This window comes from Malaya genurostris, chromosome 3 (genome assembly GCF_030247185.1).
Source record: "Malaya genurostris strain Urasoe2022 chromosome 3, Malgen_1.1, whole genome shotgun sequence".
Lineage (NCBI taxonomy): Eukaryota > Metazoa > Arthropoda > Insecta > Diptera > Culicidae > Malaya > Malaya genurostris.
In genome coordinates, this window is record NC_080572.1 from 148947668 (window position 1) to 148971435 (window position 23768).

Sequence of the window (23768 nt, forward strand, 5' to 3'; positions counted from 1 at the left end):
AATAACCGGAACTTGGTGGGGTGCTCACCCAGGAGACTTGATCAGGCTGTACCAAACAACGATATTGTCCGTGATGGAATACGGATGCTTTTGCTTCCGATCCGCGGCGAACACCCATTTCATCAAGCTGGAAAGAATTCAGTATCGTTGCTTGCGTATAGCCTTGGGTTGCATGCAGTCGACTCATACGATGAGTCTCGAAGTGCTGGCGGGCGTTATACCACTTAAAAACCGATTCTGGGATCTCTCATATCGATTGCTGATTCGATGCAATGTCTTGAATCCGACGGTGATTGAAAACTTCGAAAGGCTTGTCGAGCTCAATTCTCAGACCCGTTTTATGTCCTTGTATTTTGATTACATGGCTCAGAATATTAATCCTTCTTCGTTTGTTTCCAACCGTGCTAATTTCTTGGATACTTCTGATTCTACTGTGTTTTTCGACACATCCATGAGAGAAGAGATTCGTGGGATTCCGGATCACGTACGCTCTCAAGTGATCCCTAATATTTTTTATTATAAATTCAGAGCAGTTGACTGTGAAAGGATGTTTTACTCTGATGGGTCAAATCTCAACGGATCCACAGGCTTTGGTATCTTCAATAAAAACATCACCGCTTCGTACAAACTCAGTGATCCGGCTTCAGTCTACGTCGCAGAATTAGCTGCTATTCAGTATACTTTTGAGATCATTGAAAATTTACCCAAAGACAATTACATCATTGTCACGGATAGTTTAAGTTCAATAGAAGCTCTCCGTTCAATGAAGCCAGGAAAGTATCCCCCATATTTTCTGGGGAAAATACGGGAACACTTGAGAACTTTATCTGGTCGGTCTTATTTAATATCCTTAGTCTGGGTCCCTTCGCATTGTTCCATTCCGGGAAATGAAAAGGCAGACTCATTGGCTAAGGTGGGTGCATTGGAAGGTGAAATTTATGAAAGACCAATCTGCTTCAATGAATGTCCTCGTCAGAGGACACTCGAAAGTTGGCAAACTTCATGGAGCAATGACGAACTGCGACGATGTCTATACTCCATTATTCCCAAAATATCGACGAAACCTTGGTTCAGGGGGATGAACGTGAGTCGCGATTTCATTCGTGTGATGTCTCGACTCATGTCAAACCACTACACATTCAACGCACATCTCCGGCGTATTGGGCTCACGGAGAGCGGTCTCTGCACCTGTGGCGAGGGTTATCAGGACATCGAGCATGTCGTGTGGTCGTGCGTAGAGTATCGCGACGCCAGGTCGAAGCTACTGGAATCCCTTAGGGCCCGAGGTAGACCACCTGTGGTTCCGGTCCGAGATGTGATGGCGAGTCGGGATAGTTCATATATGTTTCTCATATATCAGTACCTTAAACACATTAATATCCAAGTGTAATCTGATATACCTCGCTCAGAAAGTATAATCTCCACCTACAGGTTCGACACTAACATCCGCCCGATTCTCTCGATCCCCGTCCCTGTCCACCATCTTCATTGGAACTAACAAGATCTTTTTTTTTGTCACTAACTATTCGTTCCCCCTTTCTCCGTCTCTTCACCATCTCGATGTCAACTAATTAGATCTTTGTAGTTTTCAGACATTTTGTTTCCATACCCCCTATTTACCTCGGTTTCCACAATATTTACTTTTTTTTTCATTCTCTTCCGTAACATCACCATCACCGCCTACGGTTCTACGCTCCAGTCGATGACCAGCATGGGGGCCACCCGCCGGGCCTTCGTAGCCTGGGGGTGTTTCCCGCGGACCCACACGAACCGAAAGGAAACGGCCATAGATAGCGCCATCTGGAAGACCCATGCAACATACAATGGATTCTAGAAAATCAAAGACGACATAATCTAATGATACTATTCTAGTTTTAAGTTAGTCGTTAATTAAGATTAGAAAATACCCTTGGCATCTTAGAGCTTAAGCAGTGTGCCTAAAAATATATTATATTGTAGAACAAAAAAAAAAAAGAATATGAACGGGGTGTGGCCGAGTGGAGTAGTGTTTATAAGGATACCAAAATGATTCCAGGCACACAGAAATATCATTCTTTCGTTCCGATTTCAGAAACCTCAATCGTCACAAGACGATGACGAATGACGATGCACGTAGTACTCATACAATTTTCAAAAACTTTAAACCTTAAATATAATTAAGAATTATTCATGTACATGTAATAATTGTAGATAAAGCAAGCAAATAAACAATTCATGAAAATATAAAAAATGGTGTTATAATTAAATATCCAAGTATCTCAAGAACAGTTACTTTTAGAAGAAAGGATATTGCCTTCAACCTGTAGAATAATATTCTACTGTTTAAATGATTATCTTTCAACGAGAACTTGAAATTTCGAATATATGTGTGAATTGTTTTAGCTGTAACTTCTTCATTTTTCAAAAGGCACGGATGAGATAGCCATCAATCTGTAGGTTTCAATAACAGCTTTGAAATAAAAATTATCAAAAAAAAATTAAAACCCTGTTTTTTTTATTTAACCTTTTTGGATTACTTTGTAATTATTGAGAAAAAAATCGAAAATTCTTTTCAGTGTATATGTTTTTTAGAGTGCCCAATCGACTCCCTACAACTTCTTCCTGAACGCCATTTTCGTACAATTGACGGTTTCCGAGTTACAACGATTTGAAAAAAGGAATTTTTGTGAAATGCAATAATACATACGCCCTTTTTAAAAATCAGTCGTAAGTCGGATTGACCTCTCCAACGGCTCAAAACTTATATATATATATATATATATATATATATATATATATATATATATATATATATATATAAATATATATATATATATATATATATATATATATATATATATATATATATATATATATATATATATATATATATATATATATATATATATATATATATATATATATATATATATATATATATATATATATATATATATATATGTGTATATATGATTTTTTCTCTTTTTTAACATGTTTCTATATAACTCAAAAATTAAAGCGATGACATGTATATTTTTCTGCTCCAAAATATTGGAATCAATACCACAAACAATGTATTGAAGAACAAAATTATATATCCGTTCAAAGAATCTCAAGAAATTTGGTACAAATACAGAGAATATCTACCATTGGGAAAATTTTGTCAAAATCAAAACAAAACTTTAAAATTATATGACATATATTATTTTAGTTCTTTAGATGGAAATTTTGTATAAACAAAATTTACAACAAAAAACTGAAACATTTATTTCACTGACAATCTTAAAAATTTTGATAAATATACCTAAACTCTAAAAATAATTATATTTTTGTATTGGACAAAAGATCTGAACATTTTTTATGCACAACCCAAACGCAATAACTACTAAAATTCTGATTTTATTTCAGGTTTTCCGTAGAATCTAAAAAAAATCGGTAGAAGATCGGAAATTTCAAAATTTCAAAATTGCCATCCGTGTTGATTTCATCTATTTCATAACGACGTAGAATTTGAATTTTTCTAATAAAATAAGTTTTGTGATAATACAAAAATTTTAAATAATTTCAATGGCTTTATACAATAAGGAATAGAACGTAAAAATATAAACTAACCCATACCACGTTAAGCATTTGTGATCGCTGTCGTAGGCGGGCTTATAAGGAAAGTCATACGTCGGAAACAGAAGGGCAGTCAACAACGGAACCATAACCATCCACATCGCAATACAATTTAGAGGAAGTACCTTCAGCAGCTTTAATCAACTCAGCATCTTCTGAAGCATCAGTCGCGGCGGAGTATTCAAGAGCACACAACATTGAACTCTTCAACAAGGGCATCGCAGGAATCAACGCGGAGACACATATCAACGAAGAAAACCCGGAATGTTAATTGTCCTCGAGAAAAATATTTGGATATATCAAGAGGTATAAAAAAGCAAATATTCGGGTTCCCGGCGGATGAAGAAGATCCAGAATTAATCAAAACTAAAGCAACAGAGTTGGATGAAGTGATTACTAAAATGATAAAGCAGTTTGCTAAGCCTGATTGCACTAGGAATGAAAAGTGCATTTGTTGTCAGTCTTGCGAAACTCGTGGTCAAAGCCACCCAATTCAAGGTGAACAAATACATTGTGTCGAAGGCAAGAGAATCAACGGACGAAAAAAATGCCAAGAAATAAACGGGACGCAGCATGAACGAAACGATAGAAAACGAGGTGCTTCAATATTTCAACAGCGATGACGTCAGCAGACAGGAAAAATTGTAATTATTAGTGATTTTTCAAAAAAAAATGCATTTGTGTTTTTTAAGGTTGCTGTTCAAAGCCATTATCGGAGCAATTCATCCGTTTGAAATTTATTAAAGAGAATCAGAAGAGCTTAAACATTTAAGTTTCATTGTGATTTCAGAAGTTCTTAAACACGATACCATCGCGATTCAAGTGTTTATTTCACACCTAATGTCGTTTTTAAAAAACAAAATTCATATTAAAAAACAATGTTTATGCCTGACGGAGCTGCCTCGCAGTACAAAAACAAACAGAAAATTGCAAGGCTCTGAAAATTTAAATCAATGTATAACACTGATGCTGAGAAGCATTTTTTGCAACTTCTAATGGACCATGTGATGCACTCAGGGGTAATTTATAGCGAATGGCACGACGTGAAAGCTTGGGTAAACTTCATGAACACCCAATCACAACCGCAAAACAATTATATGAATGGGCAGAGCAAAAACGTCAGGATGCATTCACGACCATTGCATTGTTTGTTACGTGTCACAAGAAGAATATGAACGGGGTGTGACCGAGTGGAGTGGTGTTTATAAGGATACCAAAATGATTCCAGGCACACAGAAATATCATTCTTTCGTTCCGATTTCAGAAACCTCAATCGTCACAAGACGATGACGAATGACGATGCACGTAGTACTCATACAATTTTCAAAAACTTTAAACCTTAAATATAATTAAGAATTATTCATGTACATGTAATAATTGTAGATAAAGCAAGCAAATAAACAATTCATGAAAATATAAAAAATGGTGTTATAATTAAATATCCAAGTATCTCAAGAACAGCTACTTTTAGAAGAAAGGATATTGCCTTCAATCTGTAGAATAATATTCTACTGTTTAAATGATTATCTTTCAACGAGAACTTGAAATTTCGAATATATGTGTGAATTGTTTTAGCTGTAACTTCTTCATTTTTCAAAAGGTACGGATGAGATAGCCATCAATCTGTAGGTTTCATTATCTGCTTTGAAATAAAAATTATCAAAAAAAATTAAAACCCTGATTTTTTTTATTTAACCTTTTTGGATTATTTTGTAATAATTGAGAAAAAAATCAAAAATTCTTTTCAGTGTATATGTTTTTTAGAGTGCCCAATCGACTCCCTACAACTTCTTCCTGAGCGCCATTTTCGTACAATTGACGGTTTCCGAGTTACAACGATTTGAAAAAGGCAATTTTTGTGAAATGCAATAATACATACGCCCTTTTTAAAAATCAGTCGTAAGTCGGATTGACCTCTCCAACGGTTCAAAACTTATGGTTTGCCATACTGAAGCCATGTGCAAAGTTTCATCTAAATCGGAGAAGGTCGATTCTGGTTTTGTCACTTTTTCGTCTACTCATTCCTGGAATTGCTCTACTGTAATTTATAATAGCAAATCACTTGATAAAATCAGTGTTTAGATTAACTAATGAATACCAAAATACTAATACGATATTCGAAATGTATTAGGTTTAAAGGACTATGTATTGTGGATGCTACGCCGAAGAAAAACTTATGTATGTTGCCTATGAAATAAACGTATTTATGAAAAAAAAGAATTACTTATCGGTTCAAATATGCAAAGCGGAAGTGAAAATAATCAGTTTAGTGTAGATCTACAGTCTGATAGATTCTAATTAAAAAACAATCGATTTTTTTTTTCTCCGCTAATTTTTGTATTCAAAAATTAATTCGCTGTTGCTGGCAATTTTATATTCCCGCAAAAATAAGCCTATGATAGTTGTGGGGGATTTAAATATAGATGCTTAAATTCATTAATTTCATGAGCAAGTATATCAAGTTGGACATGAAATCTCTTTCACAAACTACTACGCTTGGAGGTATTTGCTAAATATAGTATAAAACCGTAGATATATTTCATACTTTTCATATCATAGGCCTATTGTATCATTGATCAACCCAACGAATTAATGTTTTCTTCATTGGAAGATTATAATCGATTGAAAACGCTATACCTACGCATACAGACAACAGGTTAGGTTGGAAATAGATGTCAGTCAGTCAGTCAGTCAGTCAGCGAGCATCCATCGGAATTCGAATTCAACCCGTCACTCCTCGACGCGAACGCCTTCATAAAAGGTTCTTTTCAGAACCACCATTATTTAATTATAAACAACTACAAAAATACTTCATAATATTTAATTGTGTGGCAGATGTTTGATGTAACTTATCCATACTTTAGGTGCATCGTTTCAAATTCTTGCAGTGAAGAAGGGGATTGCTTGTACAATTCACAAAATCGATCAACTAACTGATATTCGGAAGCGTGTCAGTTTTATTCGTATTCACGACATCCAGTTATGTCTCTGACATTACCCACCCGTAGTTTTTTTCCATTGGCTTTGGTCCGGATGTAAACCGCATATGGTCCGGACGGGAGTGCAAGCCCATCAGGATAGCTTCTAATGCGAGATTTATTGTCATCAGATGCATCCATTTGATCATCTGGGGGAAGGTCAGGCAATTTTATACCGCTTGTCATGTAACGGACTTGTGTCCGTGCGGTCAAAATCGGGGTGCAAATAAAGTGGTATTAAACAACTGGGAAAAGAAAGTTTGACTTAGCTTATAGTTCCAAAACGGTAAGCGGCTGCCCGGTCCGAGGCAATCAGTAAATATTCCTTCCAGTAGAGTGAAAAAAACCTCCTTGAGGAGAAAGCACTTACTTAGTCTCTCACTGAACGGCCCATGAGACGTTTCTCTTTTTACCACTATATGTATTTATTACTGTTTCTAATGTAAACGCGCCCAGCACTGGCGTTTGCTAACGGTGCCACACGCAGTGCTGATTTACACAAGCTCACAGTCGGCCTTGAGAACGGATTAATTCGAATTATCACTCGATCGCACTAATGCAGACACAGATGAATATGGAATGACCTTTATTACGGAATAAAACAACTTAATACACGATTGAAGAAACGCGAATTTACGTCCGATCGGTCCGATAGTTACGACATGAATGAGTAAAAATTTTCACTTATTTGGTTCGAATTTGTACTGCTCGTACTTTTTTTGATATGATGATCAAATTGAGCACTTAGTATAGTGCATAAAGTTTATACAGGAAAATCATTACATGCTGTTTCGGTACGGTATGTGAAATGTATCGTCTTCGGTTCGGTTTTCTCGATTCTGATCTACAAAATTTCAGGATTCGCAGATTTTCTTATTTTCATCTTCACTGCGTTTCCGGTTCTTCGTGATAACGGTTACTAAGATGAGAAGGCTAATAATTACTATGGTGACGGTTGTACTTTCGAAGATGGTGGTTTTTCTGTATTGGTAAGATTGATCTCTTCTAGGAGTTCAAGATTTTGTATACTGAGGATTTCATTCTTCTCTTGTATGTTATTGGTTGTTTCTGGGTGTTTGTTGTAAGTTGGCACCAGGTATTCTTCTTTTGCTGAGAATTCGTCTTCTTTGTGGAAAGTATAGTTTAATACGTTTATGGTGCAGCTCTGTCTCGATGACGGTCGGTTCCGTTATGACGATGGAGTCGCCGCAGGAGCTAGAGATTTTAAGGTGAATGTTTGTATTGATGAATATGACGCCTCTTCTGATTTCTTTTATTTTAGCCGTTTGGTCTGTTTTTCTTATAGGACATCTTGGTTTCTGGTGTGTTAGAATTCTACAGTCTTCCAGCGGTGTTGAATTATCGCAAATTTTACATTTTTGTATTTGTGGCAATATGTGGATCTGTCTTTTAGCTGCAAATTGGATTCTTGTTTGGTTTATTCTGGTAGTCTGTAGTTCTTGTAGCTCGTAGGGGTTGTTGTCCAGTATTGGTATCTTTATCAGAATAACAATGTTGATCAGAATAACAATGTTGATTGTCCAGTATTGGTATCTTTATCAGAATAACAATAATGAATGATTGTTGAGCTTGCTGAACTAAATTGAAAAATCTCGTCTATGAATTTATCGTTCATGTTCTGCTGTGCTAGTCTATGGAAGATGTATTCTTTCTGTTCTAACAATTGTTTTTTTTAATTCAATAGATCTTGATTAGCATCGCAACTTGAAACAGGTGACAGTCCGAATCAGGATATCGTTTGCGAGTACCCATATGGCGGCAATCCGACAGTAGATGCGACCAAAAAGCTGGCGGCAAGATCGGATAGGCGGTGTGCTCGCTGCGACTGGCTCCCATTAGTTGCATTGAGTTTGGTCACCAGTCCATACACCGCAAGGGTCCAGACAGGTAAAAAAAGTGCTGGAATTACTATGTAAGACAGAGGAAGGAAATGGCCATCCGACTGGATGACCATTTCCTTTTCTTCTTCAAGAATAAAAATGTACTAATCTGGTTCAAATTTTTACTGCTCGTACTTTTTTTAGAATATGATGATCAAATTAAGCACGGTTGCATATAATATATAGGCAAATCATTACATATTTATGGTAAATATAAGTTCAGCCTCAAATTTGCTTGAACACATTAATTTATAAGAAAAATTAGCAGGTTTTTTCATACGAATATATATATATATATATATATATATATATATATATATATATATATATATATATATATATATATATATATATATATATATATATATATATATATATATATATATATATATATATATATATATATATATATATATATAAACGACAAATCTGCGACGCCAACAATTGTGACCAAAGGGTCATCTATCGAGTCTACCACACCAATACCTGCTATACGATATGTCACGACATCGAACCAGCCTAATTCTAGGTCAGCACTTTCGGCGCATAGATACTTGGAATCACCGACCTTCGAGGCGGACAACGTGAGCAGTCTTCGTCAAATGCAGGATCAGCAGTTTTAGGGAAAGCCAGGGCCATCGTGCAGTCGATATAGAATAAATAAATCAGTCTAATACATACCTCCACAGTGTGCAGTTTAGTAATTATTTTTTAAAAATCCGAAATCCCCAAGTGGGCTATTAATTGGCGCAGTCGTACAGGATAGTTGCTTAAAGTGTTCGCGAAGTAGTAATCGGTTTCGGGACTTAGTCGTTCGCGAGTGTATATCGCGGATTAGAAGACCACCTGCAGCCGAACACAGCAAGAACCATACGTTACAACAAGCTTGAGAGAACATCGACAATTGTAGGTAATTTTACATTTTTAATTAACATTCAAAGACGGACAAGAGCTTCCTAGAAAAAAATAAAAGCCTTGTCTCGATACCAAAAACATAATCCTTACTAATTCAGAGAGTGGATCCCGGGCCACCAGGGTGGAACCGTAAGAGAGACTCTAAATATCACAAAAGTGTTTAAACTAACATAAAAATAAAAGAAAATAATATCTAAATAAACTCCATTTAAACAACACAAATTTAACATACAGGAAGTGATAGTGAAAAAATGGAGCATCTACAAGCTCAAATATTAGAGCTGCAAAATTTATTGCAGGACAAAGAAGAACAAATTGAGCGGATGCATTTGGAAGCCATAGGTGCTGCGGAGGCGGTGCAGGCAGCCCAGGCTTCTGCCAACGCCGCGCGCTTGCAAGCTACTAATAATGTGACTGGAGTCGAGGGTATTTTGAAAACCCTGCAGACTCCACAAATCATTAAGGATTTGCCATCCTTTGATGGCAATCCAATCAAGTTGCATAGTTTTATTAAAAGTATAGATAATCTGATGCCGATACTCGGAAACGCGAGAGGCACAGCTGTTTATAGCGTTTGGATACAGGCAATTCGCGCAAAGATCCACGGAGACGCCGATAATGTGCTAGAACTCTATGGTACAAATCTCGAGTGGGAAGAAATAAAAAACAATCTCATTACCCACTACAGTGACAGGCGAGACGAGGTTTGTCTAACCAGAGACTTGTTTCGTTTGGACAGACCTCAGCAGTAGAAGAGCTTTACGGGAGAGTTTAACATCTTGTATCTCTCCTAGTGAATCTGCTTAATTTAAGCAATAATAATAGTGAAGTGAGAGAAGCAAAGAACAGATTGTACCAAGAGATGGGTTTGAAAGTCTTCCTAGGAGGTCTAAGAGAACCCCTCGGGCCGATCATCAGAGCACAAGCCCCAACAACAACAAAAGAGGCTTTTGAGATTATGTCTCGAAGAAGCGAACTATAATCGTGGAAGAAACTTCAACAAACCTAACACATTCACTCCACCACCTCTACCAAGAGCACCGGTGCTAATACCGAGAATACCCATGAGACCACCTCCCGGGTTTCAACAAACGCGACCCACGCAAATGTACGCACAGTTCCGACCCCCACAGTCTTTCCCCCAATATAGAACACCCAAAATGCAACATTTCAAACCTCTACCGCCACAACCGGCAAGACAATTCCGGCCATCTCAATTCAACCAACAATCTTCAAAACCTGTCCCCATGGAAGTTGACCTATGATGACTATTCATTCGAAGCCATCAAGTAAATTACATGAATCGTACACACCCACCAAGAGCAACTCTTGGACCAAACTACCAGTTACAAGTAGACGAAGAACAAAATTTAATTAATCAAGATCAACCTTATGACTATTCATTTGACCTCGATCATTATAACATACCGGACAACCAGCAACAAGCTATCGAACCGGATATGCAGAACTATACGGAACCTCAACAACAGATAGATAAGAACACCGATGAACCTATTTCTGACGAGTTAAATTTTCGTTTAACAGAAAAAACTTTACATCCGACCTAAACAACTTTATTCCATATGTAAAACTTCGGACATCAACAGGAAAATTTTTAAATTTCCTTATCGATATCGGAGCAAATAAAACTTGTTTAGACCCGAAACATTCAAACTACGACAAATGCCGATTTACACAGCCGAGGAAAGTGCGAAATATTAACGGAACACACACAGTAGATAAATTCGTAGTTTTCAACCCTTTCCCGAACATACCCAAAACCAAACCACTAACATTTTTCTTGTTTAAATTGCATACATTTTTCGATGGACTGATAGGATATCAGTCTCTGAAAGATCTAAAAGCAGAAATTATCACATTATCGAATGAACTACGCCTTCCAGCCGGAATTATACAAATGGCAAGGAAATATCCCGATACCTCTTGCATAAACCTTAACGCGCACTAGAGCAAGATAATTAATCTACCAGTCAACACCACAGAAGGCGATTTTCTTCTGGAAAATGATATTGAAATGAACCAAGCCCTAGTTATTAACTCTGGGCTATACTATGCCTCAGATAACAGAGCATTCTTCCGAATCTCAAACCTTACAGATACACCAACTAAATTTTCAGTCACAGACCCAATCAAAATCCAGTTAAATAATTTCGAAACAGGAAACCCATCCTTTCCAAAAAATAGACCGAAAAAACAGTTATTTGAACAATTTCGTACCGATCATCTCAATCTAGAGGAAAAAACTGAACTTTTAAAAGTGATTGCAGATCACCGTGACGTGTTTCACTTGGAAGGACAAAGCCTTTCTTTCACAAATGCAATTAAACACAGCATTAACACGAAAGATGACCTTCCAGTTCACTGTAAATCGTATCGCTACCCCTTTTGTCATCGAGAAGAAATACAGAAGCAGATAGATAACATGTTGAAACAACAAATCATAAGGCCATCAAACAGTCCTTGGTCCTCCCCAGTGTGGGTCGTACCAAAGAAATTAGATGCCTCTGGTACTCAGAAATGGCGCTTAGTCATAGACTACCGCAAGTTGAACGACAAAACGACCGAAGACAGGTATCCCATTCCAAACATCACGGATATCTTAGACAAATTAGGACGCTGCATGTATTTTTCGACGCTAGATCTTGCCTCTGGGTTTCACCAGATAGAAGTCGACGAGAAAGATATACAAAAAAAACCGCCTTTACAGTAGAAAATGGTCATTATGAATTCTTAAGAATGCCTTTTGGCTTGAGAAATGCTCCATCTACCTTCCAACAGGTAATGGACAACATGCTTAGAAAACATATTGGAATCCATTGCCTCGTGTACATGGATGATATTATAGTATTTTCCACTAGCTTGAAGGAACATTTAGACAACCTTCGCCTAATTTTCGAAACGCTTTCAAAATTTAACATGAAAATAGAATTAGACAAGAGTGAATTTCTTCACAAAGAAGTTGCGTTTCTGGGCCACCTAGTTACTACCGATGGGGTAAAACCCAATCCCGATAAGATTCACATCATAAAACACTGGCCACTTCCGAATAATGAAAAACAGCTTAGAGGATTTCTCGGCGTTATAGGTCATTATCGGAAATTCATCAAACATTTCGCAAGACTTGCAAAACCCTTAACCAATGCATTACGGAAAGGCGAAACCATCAAACACTCGGATGAGTTCGTTAAAGCGTTTGAAAAACTAAAAGCTATCCTCACAAGTAGTAACATACTTAAATATCCCGAATTCGATAAACCATTTATTCTCACCACTGATGCATCAAACTATGAAGTAGGTGCAGTGCTATCTCAAGGTGCATTGGGTAGTGACCGACCAATTGCTTTTGCCTCAAGTACGCTGAATAAATCCGAAGAGAATTATTCAGCAATCGAGAAAGAACTTCTAGCCATTGTCTGGGGATGTAAATATCTTCGCCCTTATCTATATGGACGTAGATCCATCTTATATACGGGCCACAAACCACTCACGTATAGTATAAATTTGAAAGATAGCAACAGTAGGCTCATTCACTGGCGACTATACTTGGAACAATTCAATTTTGAAATTAGATACCGGCCCGGCTAACAAAATGTAGTTGCAGACGGACTGTCAAGAGTGCATCACGAATTAAACGTGAATGAAGTAGAAAACTTCTCCGAAGATGCAACCGTACACTCCGCCGACACATATGACACGGAATTCATACCATGCACGGAAATCCCTTTGAATCACTACTCAAACCAAATAGTCTTGAATTTTGACCCAGAAGACTCAGAAGCATACGAAGAAATCTTCCCAAGAATCCATAGACGAACCATTACCAAAATATCGTACGGAGTCCCACTATGACTTTTAAGACTTTTTAAGGATTTTATAGACCCCAAACGAACTAACTGCATTATGTGCCCCGAGAGACTGATCGGGACAATACAAACGGTTTATCATAATTGTTTCAGCCGAGGAAAATTCTAGACGATCTAAGGACTCCAGAGGAGCAAAATTTAAAGATAGAACAAACCCACAATTTCGCTCATCGCGGAGGCACCCATACCAGATTCACCTGACCAATACTCCAGAATCAAATAAACCTTGGGAAATAATCCATGTAGACCTTTTCATCTCTCAACCAACGATCTTCATTTCTGCGGTTGATAAGTTTTCAAGATTTGCTTCTATTGTCCCCATAAAATCTAGAACTATAGTTGACATAAAAAGGGCTAAATGAAATTGTTTTCTTTGTACGGTACTCCTAATAGTATGGTTTGTGACAATGAACCTGCTCTAAAGTCTATAGAAATTCGCAGCTTGTTAGACAGCCTAAACATTTTGTTCCCCCTAATCATAGTTTGAGCAACGGAATAGTCGAAAGGTTTCATTCGACCCTAGCCGAAATATTCCGATGCATTAGAAATAAACACGACGACCTGAGAAAGAAAGAAATTTTCAGAATAGCCAGCACTTTATATAACAACACTATCCACTCTGCTATAGGAGTCAAACCGCGTGAGGCATTCTTCGGGTTAAAAGATAAAGAGGACAGAGAACTCGACATGGAGAAAATGCTCGAGAACAGAAACAAATTCATTGAAGAAATTATTACAGCTCAAACCAAAACTAATACAAAAACCTGTTTTAATCCACCTAGTGGTGTAATGATGCCTTTCTCATGTACATATAATATTGTGATATTCTATTCAAAAAATTTTCTCTTCGATTTTTGAAAGAAACCAAGTTATTTGTTTATGCATAACATACAGAATAAAACAGTGCTTTGATTGCGTAAGCCATCCTTAAGAGAACGACACTTCCGGCACCGGAACCCGAGAACCGGTATAATCGAAGTCAGTTCGTACGGCCACCAACTAACATGACACACAAACTCTTCTAGTACGCACCCTATAACTCAGGATTCGGAAGTCGAATCCGGATGAAATTCAGGAATTTCGTATAGGATCGGAAGACCTTTCATTTGAATCTAAGTTTGTGGAAATCGGTCAAATCACTCGCTTAGAAATGTGAGTGAGATCCATTTTGGTATATATGACCATTATTTCCGATACTTCCGGAACTGGATGCCGGGAACCACGATAACCGGAATCGGTTTGTTTGGTTGCGTACTGATAATGACTATCGATTTGTGTAGTTTTGAGACCAGTTTAGAACATTTTTTACGTTTTTTATTTCGCCGGTTTAAGTGACGGTGTACAATATTGAACACACTTTACCCTATAATTCCGGAACCGGAAGTCGGATCCGGATAAAATTCAGGATTTCCGTATGGGACCGGAAGACCTTTCATTTGAATCTAAGTTTGTGGAAATCGGTCAAACCATCGCTGAGAAAAGTGAGTGAGATCCATTTTGGTATATATGACCACTATTTCCGGTACTTTCGGAACCGGATAACGGGAACCAGGATAGCCGGAATCGGTTTGTTTATTTACCTACTGATAATGACTATCGATTTGTGTAGTTTTGAGACCAGTTTAGAAAATTTCTCACGTTTTTTGTTTCGCCGGTTTAAGTGACGGTGTACAATATTGAACACACTTTACCCTATAATTCCGGAACCGGAAGTCGGATCCGGATGAAATTCAGGAATTCTGTATGGGACCACGAGACCTTTCATTTGAATCCTAGTTTGTTAAAATCGGTTCAGCCATCTCCGAGGAAACCTAGTGAGATTATTTGACACATACACACACGAACATACACACACACACACACACACACACACACACACACACACACACACACACACACACACACACACACACACACACACACACACAGACATTGCTCAGCTCGATGAACTGAGTCGAATGGTATATGACACTTGCCCCTCCGGGCCAATTTTCACTGGTCGGTTTTTCAAGTGATTGCATAACCTTTCTATATGAGAAAGGCAAAAACCTAAAATACCACAATTATTCCAGAGAACCACCCTCTAACCCGGAACAAGAACAAACAGTTTTTGTTCGCACACAAGGAATAAAGGACAAAACGAGGAACTGTTTTGCATCAGCCGTAGTAACTGAAAACCAAACCAAAACCTTGGTGGATAACACGGGAAAATTAATACATAAAGAAAACCTTAAAAGGATTTAATCATTTTATTGTCTATCGTTTCAGGAAAAGGTGGAAAATGCGAACTTTTAACTGGGTAATAATGACATATCTAATTATCGGTACCTGATATAATCAAAATTTCTGAAGAAAAACACCTATCTAGCTAAAGAAACCACTAGGATAGTAACCTTGTTTCAAATAGATCCATTTTACCAGATATTAACATTGATCGAAAACACATTAGCACTAGCACAATTGAATGTTATGAATCGCCAAATATTGAGTCACAACGAAATCGTTTCGATAGGTGAAGATCTTAGAAGAGAGGGACTAGAATTCAATAGCCTTGACGAGATCTGCAGCCTTCTTTCAACTACATCCTTCTACAGAGGGCACCATCTAGTAATCAGCATCGATATCCCACTAATATACCCAGAACACTATCAGAAGATAAAACTCGTACCGATACCCATAGGAAACAAAATGTTGGCCGTAGAGTACACAACACTGCTGGTACATCGCAACCAAACGTTAGCAATATTATCAAAATGCTCAGAATCCATACACACGACCATATGTAAACCAATGCAGGTGCAAGACATCAGTGAAAACGAATGCATTGCATCACTTGTGTGAGAAAGCAGAGGCAAATGCCCTTTCAAGGAAACCACACAAATGACAGAATTCAAACTGTTAACCCCTGGAACAATACTAACAATAGTAGGTTAACAGAGGTATTTTGGCCACTTCATATATTTTGGCCCACCTAACAAACTATATGGATTCAATCGATCTTAGGAAACCCATGTTGCATCAGTTTGAAGCTAATCACATTAAATTACCTATTGCGGAAGGATTTTTCAAAGATATTAAATCATTTGGTGGATATTTTTACAAAGTGGGCCAAAATAAAATCGATCCTAAAGCGGGCCAAAATACCTCTGTTACTCTAACACATGGATCCGTCATGTTAAGTAGCACATGCGGAATTGATGAAAAGGACATCCATGGAATTGCCCTCATTACTTTTTCCAACTGTTCTGTCTGGATCCAAAATAAACTATTCGAAAACTACGAAGTCGAAATCAAACCAGCTATCATATCACCGTTAAATCGACTATAAATTGATGAAGCATCTCTGAAACCCTTTGTCAACATTTCAGACACTACACATAAAAACAGGGAGAGGCTAAAAGCTGCTGAATTTAACTACAATTCATCCACCATTAAAATCATTATCATATTCGCCACAATGTCGATAATTACGATAACACTTTCTTGTATGAGGAAAAAAACAAAACCGACGTGCAAATCCTGAGGATGGAGCAATTAACGACAAATCTGCGACAACAATTGTGACCAAAGGGTCATCTATCGAGTCTACCACACCAACACCTGCTATACGATATGCCACGACATCGAACCAGCCTAATTCTAGATCAGCACTTTTTTTTTTCATAAGTACGTTTATTTCTTAAGGCAGTTTACATAAGTTTTTCTTCGCCGTAGCATCACTTTTACATAATATTCTTATCCTAATTTAATTCTAACATAGTCACAACGTTTTGCATTTATTAAAACATATTCTCTTATTACTTAAATATCATCTTAGGTAACTCGTCATTAATTATGAAATCTACTCGGAAATATTATTTGAACCAAACGATTAACTTCTATAAATTATAAAATAAGCTGTTATTTTCAGACATTTTGTTAATAATTTCATAAACTGTTTCGAGTTTGTTTGTATCATTACATTATTTTTATTCTAATTTAGCTATTGGTTGAACTCATGGACGCAGCCTGGATCAGAACTAAGTCTTGAAAGGGGCCTTTATTAAATTGAAACTCCAGTTTGCTTTATGAAATGATAAATAAGTTTCATGTATGAAAGGTCACGACAAGCAAGAATGTCTCGAACTGGGATATTGGATAGTCTACCTTGGGTACGCAAAGAATTTATTAGTTGAGATCTGACATCACGATACTCCACGCATGTTCAAACGACATGATCAATATCTCGATAACCTTCGCCACAAGCACAATGATTAGTCTCGGAGAGCCCAATTCGAAGGAGATGTGCATCTAACGTGTAGTGATTGGACATGAGTCTGGACATCACACGAATGAAATCTCTACTCACATCCAGTCCCCTGAACCATGCCTTTGTCGATATTTTCGGAATAATTGAGTGCATCCACCGACCCAGATCATCTTTATCCCAAGAAGCTTGCCAGCTGGCAAGTGTTCTTTGGCGAGACGAGCTATAGAATTCGTTGAAAGCAATTGGTCTCTCATAAATTTCACCCTCAATAGCACCACGTTTGGCTAAAATATCGGCTCTTTCATTGCCAGGAATGGAGCAATGAGCCGGGACCCAGACTATAGTGATTAGATAATTATTATTCAATATGTCGTTCAGACACTGTTTTATTTTACCCAAGAAAAACGGTTCATTTTTGCCAGCAGCGATTGAGCGAATGGCTTCAATTGCACTCAGACTATCTGTGAAGAGGAAATAATGGTTTGGAGATAATGTGACGATTACACTCAAACTATAATAAACTGCTGCTAACTCTGCTATATAAACAGATGCAGGTTCTTGAAGCCTAAATGAGGCCGAAACATTATTGTTGAACATACCAAACCCTGTCGCTTCTTCAATTCGCGATCCGTCCGTGTAAAACATTTTCTCAGAGTCAATATGCCTGAACTTACTTGAAAATATTTTTGGGATTTCCGTCGAACGTAGATGATCCGGGATTCCACGCACTTCGCGCTGCATGGATGTATCGAAAAATAAAGTTGAGTCAGGGACATTTAGGAGGCTGACACGGATAGGAATATATCTTGAAGGGTTGATTTCCTGTGACATATGGTTAAAATATACTGTCATGAATTTTGTTTGAGATCGAAGCTCGACTAGTCGTTCGAAATTATTAATTACCATGGGATTCAGCACCTCACATCTTATTAGCAGGCGTGATGAAAGCTCCCAAAATCGATCTTTTAATGGAAGAACTCCCGCCAGAACTTCAAGACTCATTGTATGTGTCGAATGCATGCACCCTAAAGCAATTCGCAAACAACGATACTGAATTCGCTCCAGTTTGATAATATGAGAGTTTGCAGCGGAACGAAAGCAAACGCATCCATATTCCATCACTGAAAGTATCGTTGTCTGATACAATTTTATTAGATCTTCCGGATGAGCACCCCACCAAGATCCTGTTATTGTTCGAAGAAAATTTACTCTTTGTTGGCATTTTGTTATCAGAAACCTAATGTGTCCTCCCCACGTGCATTTGGAATCGAACCACACCCCGAGGTATTTAAAAGTTAAAACCTGTTGGATCATTCTTCCCATCATATGGAGCTGAAGCTGCGCGGGATCATGCTTTCTTGAAAAGACGACTAACTCTGTTTTCTCCGCAGAGAATTCGATACCAAGATGAACAGCCCAATCGGACAAGTTATCTAAGGTATCTTGCAATGGTTTATGCAGATCAATAGCTTTGGGTCCAGTAACTGAAACCACGCCATCATCTGCCAATTGTCTTAGTGTACATGGGGTTACTAGACAGCTGTCAATGTCATTTACGTAAAAATTATAGAGGAGCGGACTGAGGCATGAGCCTTGCGGGAGACCCATGTAACTATTTCTGAGTGTTGCCAAATCGCCATGTGCAAAATGCATGTGTTTCTCTGACAAAAGGTTGTGCAAATAATTATTTATAACCGCTGGGAGTCCATTTTGGTGAAGCTTGTCTGAAAGAACATCAATGGAAACTGAATCAAATGCTCCTTTAATGTCTAAAAATACCGATGCCATTTGTTGCTTTTGAGCGAAGGCAATTTGGATGTCAGACGAAAGTAATGCAAGGCAATCATTCGTCCCTTTATTTCTACGGAAGCCAAACTGAGTATCTGACAACAAACCGTTCGTCTCGACCCAAGTGTCGAGACGTCGTAGAATAATTTTTTCGAACAATTTTCTGATGCAGGACAACATCGCAATGGGTCTATATGAGTTGTGATTGGAAGCTGGTTTCCCCGGTTTTTGAATGGCGATAACTTTCACTTGTCTCCAGTCAGGTGGAACAATATTTTGCTCAAGAAACTTGTTGAACAATTCCAACAAACGTCTTTTTGCGAGGTTGGGCAGATTCTTCACCAAGTTGAATTTAATTCTGTCCAACCCTGGAGCGTTATTGTTACAAGACAAGAGTGCTATAGAAAATTCCATCATTGAAAATGGGTTATTAATAAAACCATTATTTGGAGGAGATTCCCGTATAATGCTTTGCGTAGGAACAGAATCTGGGCAAACTTTCCTAGCAAAGTCAAATATCCATCGGTTCGAGTATTCATCACTCTCATTGCCCACGTTACGATTCCTCATTCGTCTGGCCGTATTCCAAAGAGTGCTCATTGAGGTTTCTCTTGACAAACCTTCGACAAAATGTCTCCAATAGCTACATTTTTTGGCTCGAAGTATGCTCTTGTACTTGGTTTCTAAAACCATAAGTTTTTCAAAATTCTGAGGAGTTCCTCCTCCCCGTTTTAGAAACGTCTTGCAAGCATTTTGTTTTGCGAGTTTAGCCTCTGAGCACTCTTTGTCCCACCAGGGGTTGGGAGGCCTTCTGTTAGTCGTTGGCCCAGGAAAGCGTTTAGTTTGGGATTGTTCTGCTGCCTCCAGAATCGAACAAATGAGGAAGTCATATTCTTCAAGTGGAGGGAGCTCTTCCATTGAATTCAAAATACTAGAGATACTACTTTGGTATTTAATCCAGTCGATATTTTTTGTCAAATCATATGGAATACTAGCGGAAGTAGCAATGCAATTGCTACTGCTAATTGAGATGATGATTGGTAAATGATCGCTACCGTGTAAATCAGGCAGTATTTTCCAGGTGCAATCTAGTCGAATTGATGTTGAGCAAAGAGATAGATCTAATGCACTTGGGCGTACCGGAGGTCTTGGGATCCGTGTCATGCTACCCATATTTAATACCGTCATGCTAAAATTGTCACAAATGTTTTGTATTAAAGATGATCTGCTATCATTGTAAACGGAACCCCACATAATACCGTGCGAATTTAAATCCCCCAGAATCAATCGTGGTGCAGGAAGGGCTTCAACCATTTCATTAAGCTGTTGCTGTCCAACTTGTGCTTTTGGAGGAATATAAACCGAAGCTATGCAAATATCTTTGCCTTTAATGTTTATTTGGCAAGCAACAACTTCTATACTAGAAGTTGAAGGGATGTTTAATCTATAAAAGGAATAGCATTTCTTAATTCCCAAAAGCACTCCACCATACGGAGAGTCTCTATCGAGACGTATAATGTTAAAATCATTAAAATTTAAAGCTATGTTTGAAGTAAGCCATGTTTCGCATAAAGCAAATACATCACATTTTTGACTATGCAATAATATTTTAAATGAATCAAGTTTTGGCATGATGCTTCGACAATTCCACTGCAGGACAGTGATTGTATCATTTGCGACGGGTGATAAATTATCCATCAAAAGATACAAAACCTGAGACAATTGGCCATTGAGCTGATAACTGCTTCAAAAAGGTTCTAGCTATTGGAAGGAATGCCATTATGAGGGTCTTTAAGAGATCAGCACTTTCGGCGCATAGATACTTGGAACCACCGACCTTCGAGGCGGACAACGTGAGCAGTCTTCGTCAAATGCAGGATCAGCAGTTTTAGGGAAAGCCAGGGCCATCGTGCAGTCGATATAGAATAAATTAATTAGTCTAGTTCATACCTCCAGAGTGTGCAGTTTAGTTATTTTTAAAAATCCGAATTCCTCACGTGGGCTATTAAATTATATATATATATATATATATATATATATATATATATATATATATATATATATATATATATATATATATATATATATATATATATATATATATATATATATATATATATATATATATATATATATATATATATATATATATATATATATATATATATATATATATATATATATATTATATGAGTTTATTCATGACTTACCAGATGAAGCATAGTCTCCGGGATGTACCCATCCTCCTGTTATTTCGGTTTCAGGATTTTCGATATTTTCGTCTTGAAATGACAACTCTTGGTACAGAGTATTGCTTGATCTAAGTTCATTTTTAGTTGTAGTTTTGCCCACGGGTGGTCTCGTCATTGGTTGTTCACCAGGCGTTTCCGGTTTTTCTTGTGATACTGGTGTAGATTTGTTGAGTATGATCGATTGTTGTGTGATTATTTTCTTTTCCAATTCATTATTAAGAGACGATGGACCTGAACTGGAACTGCAACTTTCACTGCATATCACGTCTGCGTCAAAAACCGCGTTATTTTCAAGTGATGCAAACCCATATGATGCTGAACTACAAGTGCGAGGTGGTGGAAGTAATCTGGAACGCTGTAAATCTATTCGATTTGAAGTGCATCCCATTTGCGAATGGGATGAACTACCCATCATTATTTTGGCTCGTTCGATGTAGTCGACGTGTGATTTAAATAATTCCGTATAACGATCATGTAATTTACTATACTCTTTCTTAAGTTCAGATTCTCTTTCTTCCAAGCGACTAGAATGGTCTAGACTATTTTTATGTTTCAATTCCAGCATTCTTAATATACTTTCAAGCGATTCCAATCGACCAGCCAACTCTTTGTTTTCTTGCTCTGCTAAGTCTTCGGCTTCCAAAAGTTTTTGCTCAGACTGCTTTCGAGCACTTTTCTCTCTTTCATACTGTGTTACTAGTTGCTCATTGTCCTCTCGAAGCAGTTCTAGTTCGACGTCTTGTTCTTGATTTATTTGATATGCGGAATCTAAACATTCAAGTACATTTACAAGCAGGGGCATAAGAGTTTTTACAACATCTTCATCGTATCGTTGTATCATGCGTTCAAATTCTTGGTAAATTGAACCGGCTAGAGATTGTACCTAGAAAGCAAATTGTATTAAACTCAGATATTATGATACAACCATTTGGTAAATCTAAGATTAACTTTAAATAACAATAAATGATTAAATAAGGGTAAGAGTGTAATATAATCATACAATATCTGCAGTTGCATTTAGAATGACCGCTTCCCGGAAATTACGATTTTTTCTCAATTTAATTATTGCAATTTCAGATTTCGGTCAAAGACTAATACAGGGTAAATATGTGAAATCTTCCTTTATTTATATATATATATATATATATATATATATATATATATATATATATATATATATATATATATATATATATATATATATATATATATATATATATATATATATATATATATATATATATATATATATATATATACCATAGCCGAAGCAGAGAAAAAGTCGACGCCGTAGAGCTCGGATTGGTTGGATCGGCCTTATGCGCTATTAACTTGTCGACACCGGCCTTCTGTCACGACGCCATCTTGATGAGATCAAAATCGGAACTTCAAAATCAGCTGATTGCAACGTAAACAAACAAACAGTAATACATTTGTTTTACGCGTTTACCTTGTTTAGTGCACGAAAATTAGTGAATTTTGTGTCGACTCTCTCACAATAACTTGTCGGTTTACCTAAAATACAACAGGCAGTGTTTTGGGACATCAAGTGGAGATAATTTTCACAATTTGAGAGTCGCGATGAGTATCAAAACATCGCAGTGTTTGGGGCTCGAAACGCGAGAGGCTCAACGTAATCGGTATACTTTCAAATGGCTGGTGCTCACATACCGGTGTTTAATTTTAAGAATTTTAACTGTTTTGCCAAAAACCTGGAGTATTCGTATGATAGCGCATACGATGAACACATGAAGATATTTTGTTACGAAAGTAGACAATCTCGTAGGAAAAAAAGGATTTTTGCGATTCCGGGAACAAAAAGTAAAAACTTATTTTTTGATCAAACTCTTGATGTCTTTATATTTGAAATCATGAAAAATTATATTTTACAGAAAAACAAGTTTCCCCTGAAACAGTAATTAAAGTCAAACATTTTTACGAACGTAAGTGTTATGATGCCAGGTCATGAAATCTGTAAAAATTGATGGGAAAAATGCATAATTCAAAAAGGATTAATTTTTTGAAGTCTTAAAGACGATCATAGGTCATCAATATTTCGGTTCATAGGTGAAAATGAAGGGATCAAAATAAGCTTTTCAAAATTCTGCTCACTCCGACCAGAGCACTGTGTTTTTGCTGGTACTGGTGGGACGTACAATGTTTGTTTGTATCCCATTCACGAAAACATGAGACTGATGACTTCA

At 37.2% G+C, this 23768-nt stretch overlaps 1 protein-coding gene across 1 annotated transcript in view; it reads right to left on the reverse strand.

Moving 5' to 3' along the window:
- LOC131434038 (JNK-interacting protein 3) overlaps positions 1–23768 on the reverse strand; it is a 520973-nt gene that overhangs the window by 375718 nt on the left and 121487 nt on the right. The window contains exon 2 of the mRNA XM_058600669.1: positions 21523–22447. Coding sequence (XP_058456652.1) covers positions 21523–22447 — 925 coding nt within the window. The remainder of the gene's footprint in view (positions 1–21522; positions 22448–23768) is intronic.